General features: G+C 41.5%; 1 protein-coding gene across 8 annotated transcripts in view; it reads left to right on the top strand.

The window, feature by feature from the left end:
- LOC308471562 (contactin-6-like) overlaps window positions 1-26627 on the top strand; it is a 196329-nt gene that overhangs the window by 113326 nt on the left and 56376 nt on the right. For 7 of the 8 annotated variants that reach the window (XR_013982996.1, XM_080995672.1, XM_080995671.1 and 4 more), the window contains exons 5-8: window positions 6499-6594; window positions 10038-10241; window positions 12414-12516; window positions 24574-24752. Coding sequence is in view for 7 of the 8 variants with exons in the window: in XM_080995672.1 (XP_080851798.1) it covers window positions 6499-6594; window positions 10038-10241; window positions 12414-12516; window positions 24574-24752 (582 nt within the window). In the remaining variant the exon portion in view is untranslated. The remainder of the gene's footprint in view (window positions 1-6498; window positions 6595-10037; window positions 10242-12413; window positions 12517-24573; window positions 24753-26627) is intronic. The other variant, XM_080995676.1, reaches the window with a different exon arrangement.

Genomic DNA, 26627 nt, shown 5'->3' with positions numbered 1-26627 from the left:
AAGAATGGGGGGAAATTATAATTTAGTTGAAAAGCTATTGTAAAGTGTTACATACATTGGTAGGATTGACAGAAAATTTGTAGTAAAAATTTGAACTATGGATAGAGAAATGATTTATAAAAATAGAGTTATGAAAGGGATGCAGAGGGGGAAATCACTACATTAAGATGCTGCACTGGTTGGAGGGTATGCTAAGCAGCACGTCGGGGCTGCCATCGTCTTGGCGTGAGTTCCATTGGCCCTTCCCCGCCCAAGAGAGGGGGGGGAGAGACTCTCGCCCACACCACCTGCGAGCCCGGCATGAGGCGGTTGTGGCGCCGCCGTGGCCACTGAAGTGCCGCCCTTCTGCATCCCTCCCCATCCCTTCCTCTTCCTCCTCCCTCAGGCCACCTCCTCAGCTGCCACCGCCACTGCCGCTTCCGGCTTCCCCTGGCAGCTTGGCGGAAGTCTCGCAAGAGAGGGGCTGCCTGCCTGCCCACCGCCACCCATCTCCTCACGACGCAAAAAAAGGGAGAGAGGGAGAAGCGGCAGCTCGTGCGCTCTCTCTCTCTCGTGGTGGAGGACCCCGAGCCACTGCTTCCCTCCAGAGCCGGGCGAGCATGAAACCCATTAAATTTAAGGGAATCATCAATAAGGGACAACAGCGGGACACGGCGCTGGGATAAGGGAGTTTCCCGCCAAATAAGGGACGGTTGACAGCTATGGCCAATGCATGTCCAAAAAAATGCAAAGCTCATGTGTGCTTCATTTCTCGCGTATGCACGTGCATACAAATAGTCACAAGAGTCTATATTCTCATTCTTCCTTTCAGATGCCAAATTGTAAGTGTGGCATTCAGTTTTCCACAAGGTTGTGCTGCACCTTCAAATGGTCCTTATTGCAATCACTTGAAGGGCAGTGGGGCTGAAGCAAAAATGCTTCAAAAAGGGCAAGCAGAACATTGGGTAACGTTTTGAGGGGTCAGGATCTGTGTCGCTGCTCATCCTATTCAACAGTCCTCTGCCACTCCCCCCCCCCCAACTTTAATCCCAGAAAGTTTCTCCTTCTCACCCCATGCAACTACTAAGCTCACTTTTCACCTTTACAACCCCATTTCTGAAGCCACATCTCTCATCTGTTCTGCAGCAAATTGTGCCTTTCAACAATGGCAAAAGTTTGAGTAAAGCAGAGATGGTGTAACACTAAGGATTTTAAAAAATCAACAACCAATTTTAACAATGAGAAATAACACAACATTATTTCTTTAACTCCCATTTCAGTGTACTCATACCATGTTTAAACTCTATTCAAACCTCTGCCATTTTTTTAAAATATCACCACTTTTCCCAATTCAGTTTCCTTCCGTTCCTGCTTTCTTCAAACCTGCTGTTGTTTAAAACCACAATTTCCCTCTCCGTTGGTCTCCACCACTGCTTGACTCAAAGTTCTCCCTCTTAAATTCCTCAGCTGCCTCATGTGAGAGTGATAAAGGATGTGAAGACCTCAAATATTTCATTGTATGAAGGTACTTTACTCAAACCTCTGCTGTTGTTTAGAATCACTGTTTCCTCCCCTCAGTTTCCCGCATACCTGCTTTACTCAAACTTCTGCTGTTGTTTTAATCTCCCCCGCCCTTTCCCACTGCCAGTGTCCTTTCTTTCTCATTCTCATGCCTTGGCTGCTGTTGTTGCACAATCTTCCTCCTCTTTTGCGCCCCTCTCCTCCACCCCAACTTCATGCAAATCCAGGATTGTGATGCAACACTACAGGTTCTCTAATGGGGACTTCACAATGACGGCTTGACATTTTTATGTAGATAGGGAGAAAATTGAAGGTTGAAAAACACACACACACATAATGACAAACTGTGTTCAGGTTATTGTAAATGTTACATTGGGTGATACCCAACTAAGTCATATTCAGAGTAGGCCCACTGAAATGAATGCATATGACTAACATTAGGCATTTTTCAATTTTTAAGCAGCATATCCAGATATGCGCTTATCAAAAGTAATTTCTCTCCGAAGATCCCATTCTATAGAGAGACCAGATAAAGATGTCAGTCTCAATGGCAGCATTGTTCGCCATGATTTATTTTTAATAAAGGGTAATTTGGAGAATGCTCTTTCTCCTTCGCACTTTGGAATGAGAAGAGTTAGATTAAGCAAGAAGCTATAGTAACATTTCTGAAAGCTTCAACAAGTACCTTATTATAAACTGATCTTCAAAATCTTATTTGTAGTAGTCTTAGATCCATCACATCCCTCTGTAGTATCTAAGAAGTGACTCCTCAAAGCAAAGGGAGAAAGGCACTCCTTGGTAACAAAAAGAAAAGGGGGGGAACACATAAATGGCAAGGTTTGAGAGTTACTGATTCCACTTCTAAAACATTAAATATGGTTTGTGATGCACTAACTGTGCTTCTAAGGTATGTTTATTTGTGAGAAAAGGATGCTAGTGTGGCAGTTTGTTTTGAAATCCTCCCCATGAGATTTATGGAGTGGGATCTGAGTGGGGGTGACGAAGCAGGCAGCAATGCAGCAGTGTTAACTGATCAATATTGATGATCAATAATAATGCACCCCGCCTCTCCGTGTAGAAGGCCCAGGACAATCCCCATCCTATAAAACGGGTATGGGTCTAAAGTCCGTAACTTTGCACCAGTGGCAAATCTGACGTCTTCGTGGCAATTTTCAGGTGCCAGGAAAGAGGTTACAACCCCATCTCTAAATCCTTGTTCAGATAAAAGTGTATGGTGCGTGGAGAGGACAGAAGCACACATTCAAACCCCATGGCTAACTCATTGCACACTTGCCAGCTCTGCTTCGGATCTTCTTGCATTGAGATGCAAGGAGTGAAGGGGTGGTGGTTCTAAAACTGTGTAAGCACTCCTGTTGGCTCTGAATCCAGTGTGCTCCCAGCTCTGGTTCAAGAAGCAGTGTGCGAACAATGTGAGACTCAATCCACACCTATCCTGCCGTTTATTACAAAATACTTCATTTCAATGCATTTTCCCCCAACCCAGCTTTGATACACGTTGTGTAAAATAACGAGCAGGCTGCATTTTAAACTAGTAATGCATTTGCAGCCTAACTGCACTCTGTCACCACCTGAGTCTCTTCTCCCTGCTTTCCGAGGGAGGTCTGAATGGGGCTCAACTGTTGTTAGCATCCAGAACGCTGGCTTATGTTCTTTGTCAACTCTGGCTGCGCCTGTCTCTGATTGGAAACCCATCGTACTGTTTTAAGAAAAGCAATGTTCATCATGAAAGCCCTGAGTGAAATTTCCAGAGTTGGCAAGATTCAATTACACCAGCTGAACAACTTGCCTGTTCTGTCAACTTGCTTCCCAGCCTTCTCTAGCATTGTCCCCATATGGTTCAGTGTATATCAGTAATGTTCTTGCGGTAATCTAATTTGGTTAACACAAGGAAACATATGTTTTCCCTGCCATAAGCATATCTTGTGCTTGCTGTGGTCTGCAAATGCTTTCCTCAGATGGTGATGACTTGCCACCCTGTGCAGCTGAGCCCTGGCATCGCCATGCCATACGTGGAAGGATCACATTCGCACCTGAGCATTCTGCTCAGTCTACATGATACCGTTACAGATTTGACTGATTAGCCAGCGCCCTGCCAATAGCCACATGCCAGAATGCAATGATCAAATGGGATTGCCAGGGAAAGAGAGGAAGGGGCAATTGGAACAGAATTGCAGCCGACAGCAAAATGCAATGTGAGCAAAGTCGATGCTCACAACGTAAGACAAATGCAGGCAGAGGAAAAGGAGAATTATGGAGAGTCAGGTGATAACTTATTCATAGATTTCTGTGGAAAGCACAGTTAGCAAATATACCATCTGTGAAATAGAGCTGGCATTCCTTAAATGTCTATTAGCAATTGCGATCCACTCCGAACACCTGATCTCTGCTCCACACTCCTTGATAACAACAACAAAATAAACCATTATGCTTTAATAGCTTATGTAATGTTATGTAATAGTATCGTTTTAGGTAATGCAATAACAATATAAGATTGTAAACGATCATGTAGATTTTTTCTTTTTTGCTTTTTCCGGAGCTCATTACATCATTAACACTTTGGCCATTAAAAAGCTGATTAATGATTTTCAATATGCTACAAATCTGGCTTTCAACTTTGTTTCCAACAGAAATGTCATAGCAAACATTTTTAGGGGGGGGGATATAATAGGAATGCACATCTTTCAGTGTGGCTGTATTTTTGTAAAAGTCAATACTACTTAATTATTTGCTTTCCTCTGATACTCTTAACCTACAGTGGTTTTTCTATTTTAAAATATCAAGCTGCATGGAATACTTTTCTTTTTTGCAGGAAAATAAAAATAAAAGATCAGTCTCTAGGTGTATTTCCTGTGTTAGTAAATTGAAGCCCAATTGTCCCAGCATGAGGAATACCAATGTCTGTTTCATGATGTGTGCATCCAAAGCAATCCAATAAATTAGACCCATGTTCACCCAATGGGCATGTGATTCTGGAACTTGTGAAATTACTGTCAGTATGTAGCCTCATTAGACTTCACACATATCCATCCCCCTGAAGTTGTTTTTGAGCAACCGTACCAGTCTGAAGTCCAGAACAAAACAATGTAAGCATGTGTTGTCCTACCTGTTTTGTAGAAAGTTGTTTTATATGAACACTGTTCAAATTATTCCCTTAATGGAAATTTCCTTTTAATCTTTAGACACATCTAAACGTTTTGCTTCACTAGAAGAACAAGGGCATTTGAGTTCACCAGCTCAGCTGCATCATTATCTTGGTCTGACTTGAGTTTATACATTTACTCCAGTTTTTCCTTCACTTAGTTTTCGCTTTTATTTTATTGTGGATCCAGATTGTTGATACTTATATGGAGTATGACTAAGTACTGTTGATATTAGTAGAACGAAAGTCTGGGTCCAACTCCATATAGGAGTAGTGTAGTTTGATTTTCTTCAAGATTAAATTGGGCAATATAGTCCATTAGATCTGCTTATTTGAAATTTAGATTTATAATAAAATATATTGATAATAAAATATATTGCCAATCAGAAGGTCGGCGGTTCAAATCCCTGCGAAGGGGTGAGCTCCCATTGCTCTGTCCCAGCTCCTGCCAACCTAGCAGTTGGAAAGCACGTCAAAATGCAAGTAGATAAATAGGTACCGCTCCAGCGGGAAGGTAAATGGCATTTCCATGCGCTGCTCTGGTTTCGCCAGAAGCGGTGTAGTCATGCTGGCCACATGACCTGGAAGCTGTACGCCAGCTCCCTCGGCCAATAAAGCGAGATGAGCGCCACAACCCCAGAGTCGTCCGCGACTGGACCTAATGGTTAGGGGTCCCTTTACCTTTACCTTTTATATTGATCCTTTCATTTTGTTCTCCAATTTCTGTTTAACTTGAACGTAAGAGTAAAGTATTCCATTAAGGGCAGGCAAAAAGCTATGGGAAGGAAGTTAGTATGGTCTAAACTAGTATCTCAGAGAATAAAAAAGGAGAATCAGGTTTGTCGAATAAAGATCTTATTGTTCACCTGTTAACGGCTCGTAACTTGTTTTAGCCAGATACTGGAGAACTCTTAATACAGACCTTTATGAAGAATGGTAGTAGAGATATGGGACATAATTCTTATGGATAAGCCAGCAGCACCCCAAAGAGAACACTGTACTTTGGGGGGAGGGACACCACAACGTTCTGTATGACATGGTTTAATTTACTTGAATATGTGCAATCTATTGAACATGGCTTCCATGCTTCAGCTTCTCACATTGTCACATTCTCACATTGTGGAACAAGACATTTGTTTGATTTATTCTCACTGGACGGCATCACTTTATGCCTTGATTCTAATGTATTATTCTTTAACGCTGTCTCTATACTTTGGGGGGGGGGGTGAGTTGGTAATAATGTTATTGTTGTTTCCTTTGTCAATAAAATATGGTAAAAAGGAGGTGGGAGGTCATGCTCAGATTTCAGTGTGCCTAGGAGAAATGCACTAGCATTTTTCCCTGTAAAACTGGCTGAATGTTCAAAGCTGGTGGTAGAGGAAGAGGGAGAATAAAATGCTTTAAAAAAAATAATAATATATAACTAAGGATGAGCATAAACTTTAAACATGTTAACTTGTATGAATACATAGCTATAATCTCCGACCCTAAGAGGGTGCACAGTGTATTTATGAGACTGAAACTGCTTACAGTTCAATTCAGCCACCTCTGAGTAGACAATATCTTCAAAGAGACGAGAACACAAAAATTGTAAAAAGCCAAGCTCTTACTATATATATTTCAGGTAATAGGAAACTTACCAGTGTGGCGCTGGCATACTTCAAATAAAACTTACCAAAACAGCAGGCATTTTCCAAGAGCCAAAAAGGACCTAGGCAAATCATTTTCATACTTATTCCTCAAAAGTCCTCCCAGTATGAACAGCAAAATGGTCTCCATGGTTTGGAAATAGAAATACTGGTACCTGACAGATTTTTAATTATTTCTCTCTCCTTAAGATCTTGAAAACTTTGAAACCAAAGCAAGAAGCACCGTATCAGTCAGAGAAGGACAAGGAGTCGTTCTGCTCTGTGGACCTCCACCACACTATGGAGGTAGTATACAACATTCTTATTGCTCCCCCCCCCCCCCCCAGTATTTGTATACTGTAATTTGATGAATGTGCAACACATTATTGGGGCATGATTTATCCTCATGCAGATTCAGTATGCATAGGGTTTATGATCAGAACTAGAGAACCTGCCCATTACCATGCTGCAGAATATAAGGCTTCAGTAGTACAGTTCTGAAAGTTGAAATATACATATAGCTTGTAGGCTTTGCAGATACAAGACACAGACACAAACACAGACAAGTATAAAGTATTTCTGTTGTTCCAGCAGTTCAAGACATAACACAGACTCACAGGCTCACTTCTCAAGACTGACCTTGACAGACAGCACAAGTCCCCGGATTGATAAACTGACGCGCCTTAATCACTTCTATAGTCATCACAGGGCTGTTGCAACTGGCTTTGCTGACCATCCACCTGTTGACTTATCTCAACCTTAGAGTAATTTGTGCTCATGAAGGAAATTAACCCCTTCCTCCACATCCAGTTCCTCCAACAACAGCTACCCCCTCACTATTTTTTTTCTAAACTACAAAGCCCAACTGTTGTAATGGGGTGTGGCTCCAGCCCCTTGATCATTTTGCTTGTCCTTTTCTTCACACCAGGGGGTGGGGTAAGGGAGAAAGTGACTTACCCCAAATACCCTCTTATCACTTTTTAAGCCCCCACCAGCCATTTTGGAGCATTCAATAGGTTTCAATGTGTCAGTTTAAATTGACAGAATGCAGAGGTCTCTATAGATTGTAATAGGCAGATTTAAAATTGCTGCAGACTCCCAGACAGGAAGAATGGGTGGAAGAACTGGCCAGAGTTGATGTGCACGCAGAACTGAGGCGTGTGTGTGTTGAGAAGGGGGGATGCAAGTTGGCTTTCCTCTGGGTTTTTATTTTCAGCTGGAACTTGCTGAAACTAAGTTCCGGCACCTCTCAGGTGGGTACGATTGCTGTTATAAGAGAACAAACGAGGCATTCATTGTGAGTCTTTTTCTAGGAAAATAGCACTGCCTTTCCTCATCTTGTTTCTGTTCTCAGACATAATGCCTCTTTGAGGACGCCAGCTTCCTGTGCTATCCCCATCCCTACTCTAACACACCTTTTCAATATTTCACGTACTCCATTTCCCTCCCTAGATTTTATTAACTTCCTAACTACCTTATGGGGGAGGGATACTTTCAGAAGGGAAGCATCTTTGATCGATCCCAAGTGACATGCTGTTTCTAATTATAGTCACATAATATTATAGGAAGTCAGCATAAAGTTCCAGAGAAACTACTAGTGTTTACAGACTCATTATCATACTACGCTGATGTTGCAACTGGAACATAAATAATGTTTGTAAAATGGCATTGATGATGGCAAGGAGCTGGAATGGGGAAAGAGTCAACGTTTTGAAATGAATCAGTTGGCAGAGAGTTTCGCTTGGCTCATGAATTATACATTTAATTAAGGGATGCTAAACTGCTAGATTTCAAAACTTCTGATTTACTATGTTTTATTAAAAATACAATTTCCATGCCGCTCCTGCCACTGCCGGAGCCCGATAGAAAGAGCTCAGCAGTCAGCTGTCAAACTGCAGACAGCAGGAAGGAACAATTGCGACAGAAGGTGAACGGAAGCCACTGGACAGAAGAGCAGTGAGTCAGACAGATCAGAGCTGCTGGGGGATCAGAAAGGAGGTGAGCTACCAGCGCCCACTAGGAAGCAGCTACTGGGGAAAGAGGAAAAGGAAAAGTTAGCATATGAATTGTCGGTCCTCAAAGCACAGCTCCCAAAGTGGGAAGTATTTGAAGTGCAGAGGGTGTCTGTGAATGTCTACCATCACCTGTGTGGTTGTGCAGACTCTGAATGCCTATGATAGCCTTTTTAAAAAGTACTGTATAAACCCACTTAAAATCCCCATGCAGACTATCGTCTGTCAGGTCAAAGTTTTAAAAACCAATCCATAGCTCATTGGATGGAACTGGAGAAGATGGGGTTAATTTAGGCAGGGAGCCTTCTTTGGTTTTGGACTATGAAGGGCTCTTTTTTCCTACTAGTCTGGTCAAGTGTTTTCATAACTTAATGGGGGAACGACCTGTGGTTGGCACACTGACAGCAAGAACCCTTCACGCAGAACATAATACTTGGGATTTGTTTTGCTTTTTTGAGTGTTAAGTATGTTCACTGTTTTCCCAGTCCGCACAAGTGCAATAGCTTTTAGCGGCTAATTGAGGCAGCATACTGAGCCTAAACCATCCACTTTTGTTTGCCTTTGTTTTGACTTCCAAATTGGCATTGCTATTTGCATATGATGATCTAAGGCAACTGTGCTGTACAGACAAAGGTCTGTCAAAAGTGGGCCCCTTTCTAAATGGACTGTGTTGGGCCTGAATTTTAAGTACTGCTGTCCCTATACTTCCTGTCCCACACATATGAGCCAAGATAGGGAGTGAAAAAGTTTGCCTCCTCTAAACACACCCTTTAGTCTTGAGTTGCTTAGATGAAGTCCTTCCAAAGGAAGTAGTGAAAGAAAGGGAAGGGTGGGTTTTGCCAGACTTTATAAAGTCATTCCAAAGAAAGCAGTGTGAAGACAGAAGACTTAGAATTGGAAAACAATGTTTGGAGCTTTCTCAAGGGTAATGTAATCCACCCACTTGCTGTATTTGTCTTCCTTAGAACTAATTCAAAATCAGTTGTTACATATAATTATCAGCTGTACTTGCAGATGTACGTGTGTCCAAGGACTGACAGTATTATATTAACCCGTTGAGGATACAGTTCCTCTTATCTGATAAAAATGTGTTCCATTGCAATGTACCCAGCAACTTAGAATGAGAAAGGGAAGCTTGTAAAGTAGCCCAACACATAGGCTCCTTGCCTCTTCACGGCTATCCACATTATCCCCAGGGCTGCTTCTCTCGAACCTGCTATACTTGATGACAACTCATTCTAGTGTGTGACTCATTTCCATTAAAAACTGTTCTGTTGGAGATGAAAATGGGTGATTTGTGGTGGCTCAAATCATTACTGATTTTGCATTCAACAGGTGTAGAATATGTATCTGTCAACTGGTGTTCTTCCTGCCACCTAGATCCCTGGCTGGATTTTAAAATGTTCTGCTATCCATGATTTGCTGTTGACTGTTGACATCACTGCATCTGTATGTTTCCCTAACCCTAAGGCACTCTCATTGCAAATGGCAAAGAGAGTGGTGTTATTTCAGCATTTTATTTTCATTTAAAGAGTGGGGAGAAAACCACTTGAACAGGAAGAGGACAATGAATGAATCAGGATGAATGAAACACTACTTGAAGATTTACCGTTAGAGCCTTGCTTTTCTATGTTAGTTAACTTTATCAAAAACCGAAATCACAGTTTGCCTCCAATAGTGCTATCTCTCAGAGTTTTGCTAGGAAAATATGTGTAATAAGTGTTTGATGTTTTCCAGATTTATCCTATGCTTGGATTTTCAATGATAATCCCTTATATGTTCAGGAGGACAGTCGTCGATTTGTATCTCAAGAGACAGGAAATCTATACATCGCCAAAGTGGAACCTTCTGATGTGGGCAACTACACATGTGTTGTAACCAACACAGAAGCCAAACAAAGTGTGCAGGGCCCACCCACACCCCTTGTACTCCGTAGTGATGGTAAGGCTTGTTTTGCGTACAATCTCAATTAAACCACCTTAAAAATGCAGCCTGCCGACTTGTTAAGGTCTACAGAGGACTCTCTCTTGGTGATCCCACACAGAGTGAGGTTGGCAGTCGAGGAGTCCAGAAGAGCGCTTTCTCTGTGGTAGCCCTGCAGGTTTAGAATGGCCTCCTTTCATGGGTGAATCATGACTCATGACTGTATATTATTTTCATTCAGAAGACAGGCTTAGATGCACTTATTTGCTTCTCCCACCTGCGTAATTTGTGATTGTTATTAATGTTATGGTGCTTGCTTGCTTGCTTGTTTGTTTATTTATTTATTTATTTATTATTGTTAACTGTGATTTTAATGTTACCCTTTGCTACACTGGGACTCTTGAATGAAGAGTGAACTATAAATACTTGCATATGATATCACCTTGATATTTTTGAAGTCCAATAGATTATCGCAACATTTGTGTTACCCATTTACATTAATCACAGAGCTCCTTTGGAGTCTATACTTTGAGTCTGCTCACCATTGCTAAAAGGAAATAATTGAGCAAATAAGCAAAGGACAATAGAGTGGCTTAAATACACTGCAAAAGTTTTTTTTTCAAATGCCAGGGATTTTTTTTAAATGAATTTAATTTTGGTGACATGATAGCAATCCTCTATTAGAGATTGCTAGTCCCTGGGATTTCTGGGAAGAGCAAATAACTGTTAGGCCAGTCAGTTTGTAAGGAACATATGTCAACAGTAAACCAAGCACATTTCAGGGGAAAGAGGCCTGATAAAAAAAAATCCTAATCCACATGCTAATGTTATTATTCCAAGAATGCTCAGATTCAGATGTGACAGCAATGGTGCAGAACAGGTGGTGGCAGCAGGAGCAGGTATGTGGTGTAGGGAACAGCAAAACTTGTATAGACTACCTACATGAGTCAGAACCCTGAAATCAGACAGGAAGTCTACATGAGTAGCATTGGCTCCCTGCTGCAGAACACCAGGCCTACACCTTTGGAGATCTGTCAGGCCCACTGATGTGCTCTCCCTTCAGATATATACCAGATGCTTGAGATGCCAGAGATTTTTCTTACCAGCAGTTTGAGTAATCTCCTAATTTTTAACCTGCATAAAGTATAAAAAGGTAAAGGGACCCCTAACAGTTAAGTCCAGTAGCAGAAGACTCTGGGGTTGCGGCATTCATCTCGCTTTACTGGCCGAGGGAGCCAATGTTTGTCCGCAGACAGTTTTTCCGGGTCATGTGGCCAGCACGACTAAGCAGCTTCTGGTGAAACCAGAGCAGCACATAGAAATGCCGTTTACCTTCCCGCCGGAGTGGTATCTATTTTTCTACTTGCACTATGACATGCTTTCAAACTGCTAGGTTGGCAGCAGCAGGGACCGAGCATAGGGAGCTCACCCTGTCCTGGGGATTCGAACCACTGACCTTCTGATCAGCAAGCCCCAGAGGCTCAGTGGTTTAGACCACAGCACCACCCGCGTCCCTTGCAAGTATAGGTGCTTGCTCAGCACATCTATATTACATGGTTAATGTGGTTGGTGAGTAATAGGTTGTGCAGCCTGGTGGCATACTGTTACATCTATATGAAAAAAAATATTTTTAAAGCTTTTGAATATGTATTTAAAAAGAGAATAAAGCAGAAAAAAATATTCAGTGGAGATGGGATCTATTCAGCTAGTTTTGTTGAAGAAAGGCTTAAAATGATATGTGGTGGAAGGTGTGAACAAAAATGTTTTGCAATTCCATCTAATGAGGGGTTTGCCCAGTTTCTCAGATGGAAACCCATTTCTCATGAGGTTTGGAGTGTGAAAGACATCCGACTTTAGGGCTGCATTTATACAGAAATCAAGCCATCTTAGGAATTTGAAAAAGAATGTAATGTGCTGCTGACAACTGCCGAATGCTAGCTTCTTTTTCACAATATGGTTCAGGAGGTCAAGGGGAAGTCACTTGTATGATTTGATTTGTAGACTTCATATTAAGCACTTGCATGGTGATGAAGTTTTCCACAGTAGCCTGCTCATGTTCTCGCTGGAAGACATTTACTAGCTTCCATAAGAAGAAGCGAGGCCACAATTTTTAATGTCACATTGATAATCTGTTGTAGTAAGACAGGTCTGAGGCACAACTGTAGCGCTCCCTGTTTTGATGTTCAACAGGTGTGATGGGGGAGTACGAACCAAAGATTGAAGTGCGTTTTCCAGAAACAACACTGGCAGCAAAAGGCTCATCCATTAAACTGGAATGCTTTGCCCTTGGAAAGTAAGGTTCTTCATTTTTATTTTTCTAAAATAAAAATAAAAAATCGCAATGCTTGTTTGCTGTAATAAAATAAGGACATTTCTCAAATAGTCTACCAAATGGGTATTGATTTGGATTTGAGTGATATCCCATGGTCATAGAAAGGTTTTTTAAATTACCTTACCTAGAAATCCTGCAGGTCTGCCTTATAGAGGACAAATATACCATCTCACCAGAGCAGGAGGCTGTCCAAACAACCCTCCTGCTGTATCCCTGCTGTTAGGCTGTGGGGAATGGGTGAATTTTCCACCAAGTCATTGGTTTTTCATTTCAACTTTTAATAGGTTGTTAGCAGTTTCCTGATAACCAAGCTCCTCCAGCTAAGCATTCATTCTCACAAAACTATAATATATCTTTCTGAAAGAATGCTGATTTTTAAGAATGTGTGTGTGTGTGTGTGTGTGTATACATTTTACCAATGGTATTAAATCGTTCAGTATGAGAAACTTATGCAAACTACTGCAAATGCTTCTGCTGTCCCAGTTTATGTTCCATTTATGCAAAACTGGTGGTTTTTGAACTTCAGAGTACACCTATGCTTCAACATATAAGGCTTAATTTCTGATAATTTGATCCAAATAACTACAATATGGACACGAGTTATTCAGATCAAGGTAACTAAGCATGCATTTCATTCCCACCTTAAACAGGGATACCTTAGAATCATAGAATCGTAGAGTTGGAAGGGACCCAAGGTTCATCTAGTCCAACCCCCTGCAATGCAGGAAACCCATCTAAAGCATCCATGAAAAAACATCCAAGGAATGAGAGCCCACAACTTCCCAAGGGAAACCGCTCCATCTTGAATTACAGTTTTGGAGTGAAAGTCAATACCATTAAAATCACGGTCAGCTCTGTCATGTGACAAGAGGAGACAATTGCCTCAGGCAGTGGGTGAGAGGATGACAAATTTCCACTCCTTCTCTTCATCCTTGCCATGGCTCCTACATCTAATTTCCCTCACCTTCCCAGCGCTTTACTTGTTAACTGATATGCAGCAGAAGTGCCTTGACTTTACCTCTTTTCCTCTTCCTCACTCTGAGGAACAACTCAGAGTTCTGGATGCTTGTGCATTTCCAAGTGGAAAGTACAATGATGTGTGTTGTCTCTGCATCTCCTGCAAATATACGCTTACAAAACAAGCTGGGAAAGAGCTGTTAGCGTTATCCAAGTGCTAAGAAAGCTCCTGAGTGCCATTCTGTATTATGCTGAATAGAGTCTGCCCACCTCTTGTCATGACGGGTGGGTATATTCTTACCACTGGGTTTTCTAAGCAGAGAAATTGTTGGCCTACACAACAGGCAGAAAGTGCGGTTCACCACTGCAGTGCAGGGAGGAGTGTCCGACCCAACCATCATGGTTGCCTGGTGCAAGGGAACTGGGACAGGCATGTCCCTAGGCATAGGTAGCATTGTTAGCCGCAAAGGGTTGGCAGTGTGTGGTTAATGCTGTTACTTGTAGCACCCTCAGCTTCTTGAAAAAGAGGAGTAGAGGACTGTGAGGAGGAAGGATCATACAGTGACTTCTCTCAGGCCAGGAACCATCAATGGATAGTTGAACCCAACAAGGATGATGAGACCCATCCTTCTCATCACCATTAACAGCAATGAAGAGGCCTTATTTATTTTACAAATGTGCTGTATTAATAAAGTTGTGGCCGTATTCGCCCAAATATTGCCTCACATCTTCATTTGGGTTTAGGGGAAATGTGCCCATCTCTTATTCATTTTTAAAATAAGAAATAATTAGGGCAACCAGAAAATCAATTTGCTTTGTTTTTTTAAACATCATTGCAAATGTAGTGTCAGCTCTTCAAGTTGACCCACATTAAAGAAGAGCTTAAACTGGGGTGAGGAAACAAATTAAACTGCACATCTTTAAGATGTGAAATGCTTGAAAAATAAATAAGGAAGCATTTTCTCACCAGCTAGCTTGCTTCTTTCCAATCCTGTTGGCAAAACACCACATCTCAAATCTCAGGTTCCTGTTCCGATTCCTAGATATATTTAGGTTTACTGTGACTTCTCTAGAGTATTATGACTAAATATTTTGGTCTGATTTTTTAAAAAAAGAAAAACACAATGAGCATTTTCTAGAGAGTAAATTTTCCTCATCAAGGTTTCTTCATAAGTGTTAGATGGAATATTTGGAAAGAGAGTCCAGCAGATAAATGCTATTTCAGCCCTGCCTTCTTCTTATTCCTTGTTATGAGGGAAAACACAAATTGTGTGCATTATCTCTTAGTGGAATTAGTTTCAAAAGCTGAAGGTCAAAGGATTAATTTAGCTTTTGCTGTCTTTTATATTATTTGACAGCAGAAGATACAATTATAGTGAAATACCTGACAGAACAAAGACCAATTAGGGAGCCGGGGGCGGGAGGAGAGACTTACCCAAATTACAACCACAGCAGAGTTTAGGTTTTTAAAAAGAAAGCAACAATTTGTCATAATAGACCACAGAAATCACAGCTGGAGCTGAATTTGCCAAGAAAATAATGTAGGAACAGAGAATAAACTTGAAATTAACCCAATCCTAGGGTTTTGGTTCAGTCGAAAAAAGGGACAGAGCAATCCTTTGGAGGTTGGGTGGAGAGTCCAGGCTGGGTAAAATGTCCTAAGTCCTGCTGGGCGCATTGGCCAGGGTGGGAGGTCAGTGACAGCTCCCCCCCCCCTTTCTTTTACTTGGTCATTGTAGTAACTGGCAACTGTAGAGTTAAATATTGTATCCAGTTATTATGGGTTGGAGCGAAGACTCTACCTTCTAGCTTGTTGTGGTTACTTTCCTTTTCCTGTGTTGTTGTGTGTTGGCCTTGCTTCTTCTGCATGCAGCCCTCCTAACTGTGTCCTAGCATAGGAGCACAGTTGCCAGGCAGGAGTATGCAGTGTGAGGAAGTCCCTTAAGTACCCTTATTCCGTTAGAGCTCTTTGCAAACATGCAGTTTTGCTCAGGGCCGAGACCTAAATAATCAAGCAGGAAAACTGGAAGGCTGAACCACTTAATTATTATGCCCTTTTGGAACTTATTTCCCCCACCCCATGTCTGTGTTTGGTGCCAAAAGCCACCGGCACAGCTTTTCTCATCTCTGCTTTGTCTCATTTGTTTAACCAGGCATGGTCGTGATTATCTGAGCTGCAAATTTAATTTTATTGTGAAGTATCCTGAGAGGAGTGACATGAATGATGCAGCACAGATACTGTATGATTGACCGAGGGTTATTCTGCATGCGCCTTCATTTGAAGGGAGAGACAAGGTTTGCTTATTGGCTATTCCTGCGTTGTTCCAGTCAAACTGAAATTGATGCCCAGTGTGACTAGACTTGTCACTTCGAAGAAAATATTTTTCTTCTTCTCTGTTTTAATTTGGTAACTTATGGATTCCTGGGCCTGCTGCCTGTTCTGTAGGATATAAATAAAATAGTGACTGCAGCCAGTGTTCTTTCAATGCTTTGGAGCGTTCAGGCAAACGAATTATAGATTTATCTTCACTGCCATAGATGCACATTTCTGCACTGTGTCCACTTATTCATGCTGAAGTGTGTCTGGGGGGTGTCTTAATTATTTGTGAAGCATAACACATTTGAGATCTTGTAATTCCTTTTACACAAAGCTATGTTTGCATCAGTGGCTATCATGCCAAAAAACACCCCTTTATCTGCATCTTTTAAACGAGGAAATAGGGCCTCATTAATACTATTATTAGCATAATGCAAACATCAGTACCACAGTGACATCTGCAATTATATCCAACTTGCAACCAAACCACAGATTACACTAATGCAAATGCAAAAACCAGGTCAGACTGAGGACAGAGGGCATCATGTACTGGGTTGTCACAGGAAATAATAAAAAAGTACAATACACTAATGAAGCAAGTTATGGTAGTACAACTGCGCCACTACAAAGGAGTTGCAAAATGCCCTGTATTATTCAAAAATCACCATAGAGAAAGTATGCTATCTCCAGGAAAGTAGTGAAACATGATTCTACCCATACTGACAGTTTATGGACTGGACATGGCAGGACATGGCAGGACAATATTACAATTATTATTTTTAAAAGTCTTAAGCTAGTGCTTTAAGGCAAGAAGTAGGAAATAAAGATATACAGCTGTGCCACTCTTGCAGCTTGGTGTGGTTGGGAAAGATTTGACCAAACTGTTAAAGTGATAAAGTGGAATGTTTCGGTGGGTAAAATCGCTGCCAAAATTGGGAACAGGTTTTCGAGGGGTGTGTTGAATCCTTTCTGGAGCAGGAGTATGCCATTTACCATTTTAAGATTTTAGAAGTACTTGCACCAGGACTTTTGTCTATGCAACAGAATTTCCCTTCCCACTTCTCATGTGCATCCCCTCCCTCCCAATCCCTCTCCAAATATACTACATAGGGTTCAGAGAACCCCCCTAATGTGCTTAGGGTGGCCAAACAAGACTTCACCAGCATTGGGTACATTGCAATAACAATTTAGTGTCTGAAAGTTGACAGCTTGTGGGAAATTCAAGTTGAAGCTGGCCTAAATCAAAGCAGTCAAGAATTCTGGCAAGAATTCCAGTTCTGAAAGTCTTCAGGGTTTTTTCTTCAAAATGGGAATTGAAATTTTGCTTTGAAATTTCTCATTAAAAAAAATGGACTGGCATAATAGAAAAATCATGTAAAGTTTGAATATTGCAAATATTAACTTCATGTCGAAAAGTATCCCATAAGTATTTCAAGCATATTTTGCCCAGTTATATGCTTTCCTTCCGAATCACTATCGCATCCAGTATCAGGGGGGAAACATACAATGTACTGTTGTTAGCAAAGGTTATTTTTTCTGATTATATTATTAGACACAACGTATAAACACTAGAGTATGGAATTACTTACTAATGGGTATTTGTAGAACTGAAGTAATAAAGTGAAATCTGCCCTTAATTCAAACACTGTATTTTTCCAGTGTCTTTAAATTATCACATAAAACACGGACTCTTATTAAAATGATCAGTAGCAAAACCTCTCTCTTTGGATATGAAATTTTAATGTGGTCTTTTTGCAAGAGTTCTTTTTTTCCTCCTTGTTAAAATATTTCCACTTCTTAGTTACAATGGATCACTGCTAAGCAGGCCTTTCATAATGAATTGAGAGTCATGTGTCGCCACAGCTTCAGAACCAAAATCTCATTCCAAGTATGTTTACTCAGGAGACCAATTGATTCATATAAGACATTCCATGTAAGGGTATAAATGACTGTAACCTCTTCACATGAACCTGAGGCCAGGTGAATGCCATTATTTTCATAGTTGTTCTTATATTGTTCTAGGAATGTATGAACAACTCTAAGAGCACCCTTAACAAACTATAGTTCCCAGGATTCTTTGGGGGAAGCCATGATTGTTGAAAGTGGTATGATACTGCTTTAAATGTATAGTGCAGATATGACCTGTGTGCATAATTTGGCTCCATCCCATTTTTGCATTGACCTGGGGTTTAGTTATTTTTTTATTTTTTTGCAAAAATGTGCATTTAAATAACTTTTAAATAAGTATTTTTAAATTTCAAAATAAGCATTTTTAACTGTATTTTTCTCACAAAATACATATTATGAAGTGTATTTTGATCATATATAATCAGTCAAGAACTTCATAGAAACATCTTAGAAATGCAGATTCAGTTCTGATCTGTACATTAGTCATAGAAGATCAGTTCATAGATTATGACCAGATGTCAGGAACCAGACTGAAGGGTATTGCTCTGAGGAAGAATGGTGGGAGTCCCCCCCCCCCCCCGTGTGCAAGGACCTGATCCTGAAGCTCCTCTTGACCTAGAGCAACAGTTTGCAGAAGGACACAGTTCAGAAACTGACAGTTGGGCTAGGCTGGGAGAAGAACAACCAAGGGGAGAGGAGCAGGAAGAGAGGAGCTGGTTGAATCTCCCTCACTAGAAAGTGTGCAGGCCATGAGCCCCTAGAGCCCGGCATCTGGATAGGGTAGCTTCTCGGAAGGCTCAGTGATGGAGGGATCACGTGGTGAGGAGAACGGACGCTGAATGTTTGTGCTGTGTTCAAGAAACCTGTCTCTTGCTGCAAAAGACTGCTTTCGCTTTGTGCTGTTATCTACAGAGAGGGGGAAGGTAAGCCTTGCCTGGCTACCTGATACCAGATCAGGTAAATTCATATCAAAATTCATAAAGACCAACTTCCTAAAGCATCCTTATTGATCCCACACAGCACTCTGTAGTAATAGTCTCTACCCAGAATTGCTGAGGATTGGCTAAGTGACATAGTGTTGGCTTTGGGCTTTTCTTTGAACAGCACGAACAAATTCATTGCACTTTCTTTTCTTCCCCAGCTGTTTGGAACTAAAATACAGCCTTCATGTTGTCTAGGAGACACACAAGCTTTCTCATTGTCAGCATCTTGTACATTTCCTCCATACACGAAAACATGTGAACGCTGCATTTTGGGTGTGATGTTGTGGGGCAACAGGAGGTTTGTGGAACCTGTGGATTTGGTTTCTTTTCAGCAAGATAATATTGAAAGCTGTTCAGCAATATTCTAATATTGAAAACTGTTCAGCAATGTCCTAATACTCATCAGGTAAAAGGCCCCTGAATCCATCTGTTGACCCATATATAAAGGCTTCTTGTCTTTGCAGCATGCACCACAAGTTCTCATTTGCTAGCCTATATCAAATGCAAACTCTTCTTCTTCTTCTTCTTCACCTGCCAAATGGGCATATCCATACACATTCAGAGAGAATCCTCTTTGTTCCTGTCTACTACAGCCTGACCTAAATATTTCTGCAGTACAAAAGATATTCTCCTCTTCATGATAAGCAGTCTACCATTTCTCTATACATTGTCATACTGGGATTATGGCTTCTGCTTGCCTCCTATTAACGCAAAGGGAACACATGGAGAGTTGCAGCAAAGATGCATGAAACCGAATGCAGGCAGCAATGGGAATTCCAGATATTATACCACAGCAAAGTGTCCTGGTTTAGTTGGGGCCGCCCTACTATGCAGCACAATTGATAATCCACCCCTGCCTAGAATTCCTTATCACTCTCTTGATTTTTGTATCATTTCTTGCAGCTCAGCACAAAGCCATTATCCTTGGGAGAGAATAAAGCACAGCTAAGTGTTTAATGCAACAACTTATCTAAGTAAAGCAATGGTAATGCACACACTGCCTTTATGTGTCAGACAGCTTTAGTCTCATGGAAAATAATAAAAATACACAGGCACACACAAAAGAAGGAAAGGGAGAAGGGAGAGGAGGAGGAGGAAAGGACTTTTTGGGAAAGATCCCTGAGGAAGTAATTACGAGTATTTGATATGGAAAAGGAAAACAAGAGGACAGCCTCATCGCAGGACACAGTAAACCTGAGCTGACAGCCTGACAGAAGAGGCTTCTCCTCATGGAGTGCTGCCTCTAGCTTTGGTGGTTCATTGCCAACTTTGTCTTATTCCAGAAGTTACATTAAAAAAAGACTGTGCAGTTTACAGAGCTTAGAAAAGTATGTAAATGGTTCATTTCTCGGTAAGATAAGTGTAGGTGGTGAGTTCTTAATTTCCCCCATCCTCTACTAAAATGAGTGTTTTTAATTTAATTGTTGAGAGTTCCTGCTGTTTTTAAACAAACAAAACAAAACACCATCAAAATCGACGGTGGGTTTGGAATCAAATTCTGTAACCAGTTTTAATGAAAAGAAGTCATTTGCCTATGGCTAAAATATGTGACATTGGTTTAAAAGCCTGTAATACCCTCAAGAATGCCACCCATGATTTATATCAATCTACTACAAGTCTACTCCAATTACATCTCTTCTTTGACCTGATCAGAAAACGTTTCACAGTCATACAAGAGATGATAGAAGTTTGAAAAACGAGTTCCAATTAGAGCAGCGCTTCTTGGTATGGATGCCCAAGTCTACATTAAAAATGAAAAATAACAACTGACAGTGAAGGGCTGGATGGAACACAAACTTTGCATGGATCAGGTTTCAGGCCAAGTCCCCAGGATCTCTAGTTAAAGCGTTAGCTGGAGACAGATCAAACACACCCAATAGGTAGTACCAACAATGGCATGAAGTGCTAGAATTCAAGAGGCACCATTTTATTCTTGAAAACTCTCACAGAGGGAAGAGTTTCCCTGGTCACAGAACCCGAGAACAGTTCCCCTGCCATTTTTTCACATACTGCAGTCTTTCCCCCCTCATTCCATTCACTTATGGATTAAGAAAGAGCCCAGTGGCTCTCCTAGGTTTCAGGCATTAGTCTACCCCAGACCTACCAGGAGGTGTCAGGAACTGAACCCAGGACCTTTTGCATGGAGTGCCCTACTTCTGAGTTGCAGCTCTTCCACTCAGTGGGCAGCATAATTGTTACCCAAGTTTACAATATTATCTGAGTTGTCCCTGCAGGTACCGGTGCTAACAATATGTCTGTCTGAAATGTTTGCCAGTCAGAATAGACCCTACTGGACTAGATAGGGGTGGCCAGGCTGCTTTTTGGCTCTGCAAAACTGTGTCAGGAGAGAATGCTCTTGTGTCAGGTGTGAGATACATGGGTATGGTTGGTGGAACAAGGCCTTGTGGGCAAAATTCAAACTCTTGGTGGGCCAAGTTTCATCTGTGGGTTGCAGGTTCCTTGCTCCTGATATAGACTAGTTGTCTAGCACAGTATAAAGCAGCTTTGTAGGATCACAATACTGTAGAGTTGTGGGTTTTTCAATTCTGCAGACATTGATTAGGTCTGGGCCAAGTCTACAAAGGTAGCATGAGCCCCAAGTTCTCCAGTGGAAAGGTGTTTTGGATTTCCACAAGCAAAAAGCCAGAAGGTTAAGCAATTATATTTGTTTTATTTAGTAAAACAAGTTATACCCCCATCATTCCACTATAAAATAGCATTCAGAGCAACCAGTAACACCCCCCTAAAATATAACACAAACATAAACAATTCAAATGTTATACAGTCATACCTCGGGTTACAGCCACTTCAGGTTGCGTTTTTTCGGGTTGCGGACCGCCGAAACCCAGAAGTACTGAAACGGGTTACTTCCAGGTTTTGGCGGTCGTGCATGCACAGAAGTGCCGAATCGCAACCCGCACATGCACAGACACGGGTTGCAAACGTGCATCTCGCATGGATCACATTCGCAATCCGAGCATCCACTGTACAAAACTGATAGGAAGATAGTACTGCCGATAGTTTAAATATGAGAGTGCTTCAAAAGTGCAGAGTCTCGGGGAAAGATGTACTTACAATGGATCACACCTGCCAAGAAGACTCATGAGACGAAACATTAGGAAATGGCCATATTTCTTAATATAACAGCTTGGAAGAACTGCAGACAGTTTAACCAATCAACCAAATTCAGAAAGTATAGGCAAGTGAGAATTTTAGTTAATTCTGGTAGAACAGCATCCCTTCAGATCCTTTAGCATGTCATACAGTTGCAGATGGTGACTCCCCAGCAAACTGGGCAGCAGCGGGGGGCTTGATTACTAGGTGAGCCTTGAATGTGAATTTCACACATGCATCTGGGTGCTACTGTCCAGCATTCACACAAAATGTGCATGTCAGGCCTTAAAGGACATCCCCATAAGTCCCACCAGTCCTACTGCCTGGCAGATCACTAAAGGGTATCCTTAACCCAATAATGCCTCAGTGAACCTGCTGTTTCTCTCCCCAACCACCTCACCTGCCCACACTCCTTATACAAAGGTTGAAGAGCTTGGGATGAAGATCCATCAGGCCCCCCACATGGTCCTCCCCTCAACCTTCTCCCTTTTGGTAGTGTTTTCCTTGAGGAAGGAGAAAAACAAATGCACACCTGCTACAAGAATAATATTCCTTCTGCTTATTGGTTTCTATCTCCATATAGCAGTGGTTCCCAATTAGCTAAGTACTGCAGACCCCCTGTTTTTCAAAAGCCAACCCATGGACCTCCTGCTTTTGAAAATTTTGTTATCTCTATGGTAGTTTTTGTTATGTGAATGGTGCCACAGACCCCCTTGGGTGGGTTACAAGGCCCCGCTGTGGTCCACGGATCACCAGTTGGGAACCACTTCTGCTATACAGTATTATTCAGTTTTCAAACACTGGTAAAACCTGCAGCTGATTCCATGCAGTGGGACACAGGCCCATGTGCCTACTTCCTACTGCACCTTGGAAGTGGATTGTGCAAACTCAAAGCCCCAAGTTGCTCAATAAAAGATGGAGAGCCAGACAGTGGCCACCATCTACCCAACCAACACTTTTTATTGCAATTATTTACATGAATCAGAACAGTTTGTGTCGGATAGATTTGCATCGCATCTGAAACTTTGCGTATCTCTTTCTGTGGCGGCAGCGGTGGCAACAGCGTTATTGCCAACACTGCCTCAAAGCCTCTGTTAAAAACTGTTCTGAAGGCATTTTTCAGTTTTTCTGCTGCAGCAAAGCAGCTTATTTTCCTTTGCAGGAGCATGAAAGGCTGCCGTGAAATGCAAGACTATTAATATTTCAAAGTGTTCTGGTGACATAATAAATCAAGAAAGTGAGCCTTGTGTGTTTTCTGATGTTGCCAGAAACTCTAGAAGTATTTATAGCCATGTTCACACTTGAGTGTTTTATCATATAAAGAACATTGATCTAAATATAAATTAAAATGATAAAAAGCTATAAAAATGCAAAACAAAGCATTGCTCTCCCTAGTCGATAAAAGTTCTCCTTATTCCAGTCTCTCTAGGCCCCTCCTTCTGCTCATCACTCCTTTGCCTTTTGCTTGTAATTTATAATTCTCAGCTTCCTCTTTTAGTGTCATGTCTAATGTTCCATAGGTTTGATTTGTAGTGATCCACTCAAACAGAGTAAAGCTTTTGTTTGTTGTAAAATGCAACCAGTATGAGGCAAGTTTGTGTGTGGTTTCCTTCTCTGCGCTATTCTCTCTGCAGATTCACATTTCTTGTTCCTGCCTGAGGGGATGGATTTGAGTTAGATTATCTTTAAGGCACCTTCAACGCTGTGCTTTGCTTCCTCTTAGACATTTCAAGTGCATCTCAGCAACAGTAGCAAGGCTTCTAGGATCTCTACTCCTAGATCTTGTCATTAAGCAGGCTTATTGTGAAAATAAAACATCATGCTTCATGTGATGCTTGCAAGCGTGTGTGTGTGTGTGTGTGTGTGTGTGTATTTGTGGAAATCCATGTATTGCAGTTTACACCTGACAAAGTAAGCTGTATCCTATCAAATCTCATGCCTGGATAACGTCAACAGTCTTTACAATTTACAGACTTTACAAGGTTAGAACCTTTTGGCAAATTACAACTGCAACGTTAGAGCTTTTTGGAAATTCTACCATACGGGTAAAAGTATATTTCTGGATTCCTTCTCAAGTCTGTTTTGTGCAATGACTGCAAACAGCTGCTCTCCCTTTTCAATTTCCCTACAAATTATTTACTTATTGCATTCACGTCCCACCTTTTTCTGTGAGGAGCTCAAGATGATGCACATGGTTCTCCCCATCGTCATGTAATCTCCACAACAAACACTGTGAGGTTAAGCTGAGAGGCAGTGACTGGCCCAAGGTCACCCAGTGAGCTTCATGGCCAAGGGGGAGATAACCTGTATCTCCCAGACTCTAACCACTGCACCTCACAGGCTCTCAGTAGCACCAAACATTTGGAAAATGGAGCCTTGACAGATTTTAGGACTAGTTGTGTATTTCAGTTTAAAATGGAACCTTCCCCCCCCCCCCCCACCTTATACTGTATATAATATCAAAGTCTCACATCAAATATGACTGATCTGTAGAAAGGACTTTATGATCTTAAAAAATCATATATATATATATATATATATATATATATATAGTGTTAATCCCACAATTCTCTAAAAGGTTAAAACTCACAGAAAAGTTTGGGATCATTTCAGAACAATAACTTCTTAAGTTTTTTGGTGGTTGCTGATAATTTCAAAAGTTCAAGGATTTACTTTCTCCCTTCATATAAAAAGGATTACGTAGGCTCTTACATTGTCTAATGACTTATATTCATTTAGTCCAGTTCCCAGTATCATCTGGAGGAAACCTGATGGTAGCCCATTGGCTAGAAAAATCCACACATCCAAAGGAATCCTTGAAATCCCAGACTTTCAGCAAGAAGATGAAGGCTCCTACGAATGCATTGCAGGAAACATTCGGGGAAGGAATGCTGCAAAAGGCCAGCTGCTTATATATGGTGAGAAAATTGAATTATTTCCAGATAGAATACCAGCACTATTGAGAAATACTACTTACACCCTTTGTTTAGTCCTCACAGGAAGAAATCAAAGACAAAAATAATAAAATGACTGGTGAGCTGAAATGTTGTTCAGAATTCAGTGAATATGAAATATTGTGCATCAGTGGTAGACTAAAAATGTAGCTCATAGCATCCTAGGGCTACAAAGGTAAATACAAAGAAAAATGGAGGGGGAAAGTGGTTTCATACATACAAAATATTAAGTGGCCGAGAGAAATTTTGTCATCTTCTCTTCCCCCCGTTAAGGGGCAGGGTTGGCACTGTGGGTTAAACCACAGAGTCTAGGACTTGCCTATCAGAAGGTCGGCGGTTTGAATCCCTGCAACGGGGTGAGCTCCTGTTGCTCGGTCCCAGCTCCTGCCCACCTAGCAGTTCAAAAGCACATCAAAGTGCAAGTAGATAAATAGGTACCACTCCGGCGGGAAGGTAAACGGTGTTTCCGTGTGCTGCTCTGGTTCGCCAGAAGCGGCTTAGTCATGCTGGCCACATGACCCGGAAGCTGTACGCCGGCTCCCTCGGCCAATAAAGCGAGATGAGCGCCGTAACCCCAGAGTCGGTCACGACTGGACCTAATGGTCAGGGGTACCTTTACCTTTACCTTCCCCCCATTTATCCGTGACAAAGCTCCCTAACTTTGTGCCCAGCAGATTTTCAGGCTATAATTCCCATGACTCCTGACCATGGGCTATGCTGGTTGGGGATTATGGAAGTTGAGTTTCCCCAGACAGATAGAGGGCAACAGGTTGGGAGAGACAGGACTAAACAAGGAAGAAGATCCCAGTGGTTTGTGGTGATGGTGGTGGGCTTTTTGGAAAAGGCACTGCCAGCACGTCCTTCTAGAAACAGGGAAGGTAAGCAAAGAATTAGGCAAAAAGGTGAGATATTTAGGGATATGGCTGACTGCAAGGAATCTTAATCTATTTCAAGATACAGGTAGGTAGCCGTGTTGGTCTTACGCAGTCTATATATATATATATATATATATATATATTTTAAATGTCCAGTAGCACCTTAGAGACCAAGTAAGTTTGTTCTCAGTGCATGCACACGAAAGCTTATACCAAGAACAAACTTAGTTGGTCTCTAAGGTGCTACTGGACAATTTTTTTATTTCTTTATATGTTTTATTTCAAGATAATTATATAAAGATTTGGAAAGGTGGAGCGAAACCGGTACAAAATGGAAATAGAAACCTTGTGGCAGTGGACCTTTTATTGGTACCTGAGAAAATACCCACATTTGCCACCATTCAGAGCCACCCATGCTTAAAACAGTTCAGTGTTCAAAGCAAGGAAAAGAAGTGGTTGGATTGATGATCGGGCTGGGAGGAGGAGCTGGGAAATTATTGCAGGGGGCAGGGGATTCAGAAGAGCATTCATTTTTGTGTTTTCTGATTTTCTATTTCCACCCCACCCACCCCCAGCTTTATCTCAAGCCCCATTCCAAAGCTTTTGTCTACAGTCTATGGGTCAGGCTGATAGTTCCATAAAGCTCCATTACTGAACATAATAGCTCAGTTCATAGATCATGAGACTCTTATTCTCAGGGTTATGTGTTCGGGCCCCAAGTTGGGCAAAAGATTCCTGCATTACAATTCAATGATTCTATGTAACCAATAAAAGTCAATTGATGTATAGGAAATCACTTTGTATTCAAACCTTTAAAATTATGCTCTTTACTTATACTCCAAAATTATGTTGCATATGCCAGAAAGCAAAGCTAAGGTCAAATGCTTACAAAGAAGATACTTTCCAATTGTGTTTCTCCACAGGAAGGAGGATCTTTCAGTAGAGGGGTAATGAGACAAAAATC

The sequence above is a fragment of the Podarcis pityusensis genome (assembly GCF_964106645.2).
Source record: "Podarcis pityusensis genome assembly, chromosome: 2".
In the NCBI taxonomy this organism is placed as follows: domain Eukaryota; kingdom Metazoa; phylum Chordata; class Lepidosauria; order Squamata; family Lacertidae; genus Podarcis; species Podarcis pityusensis.
Note: the sequence above shows the minus strand (reverse complement) of the source record. Positions and strands in the feature narration are given on the sequence as shown.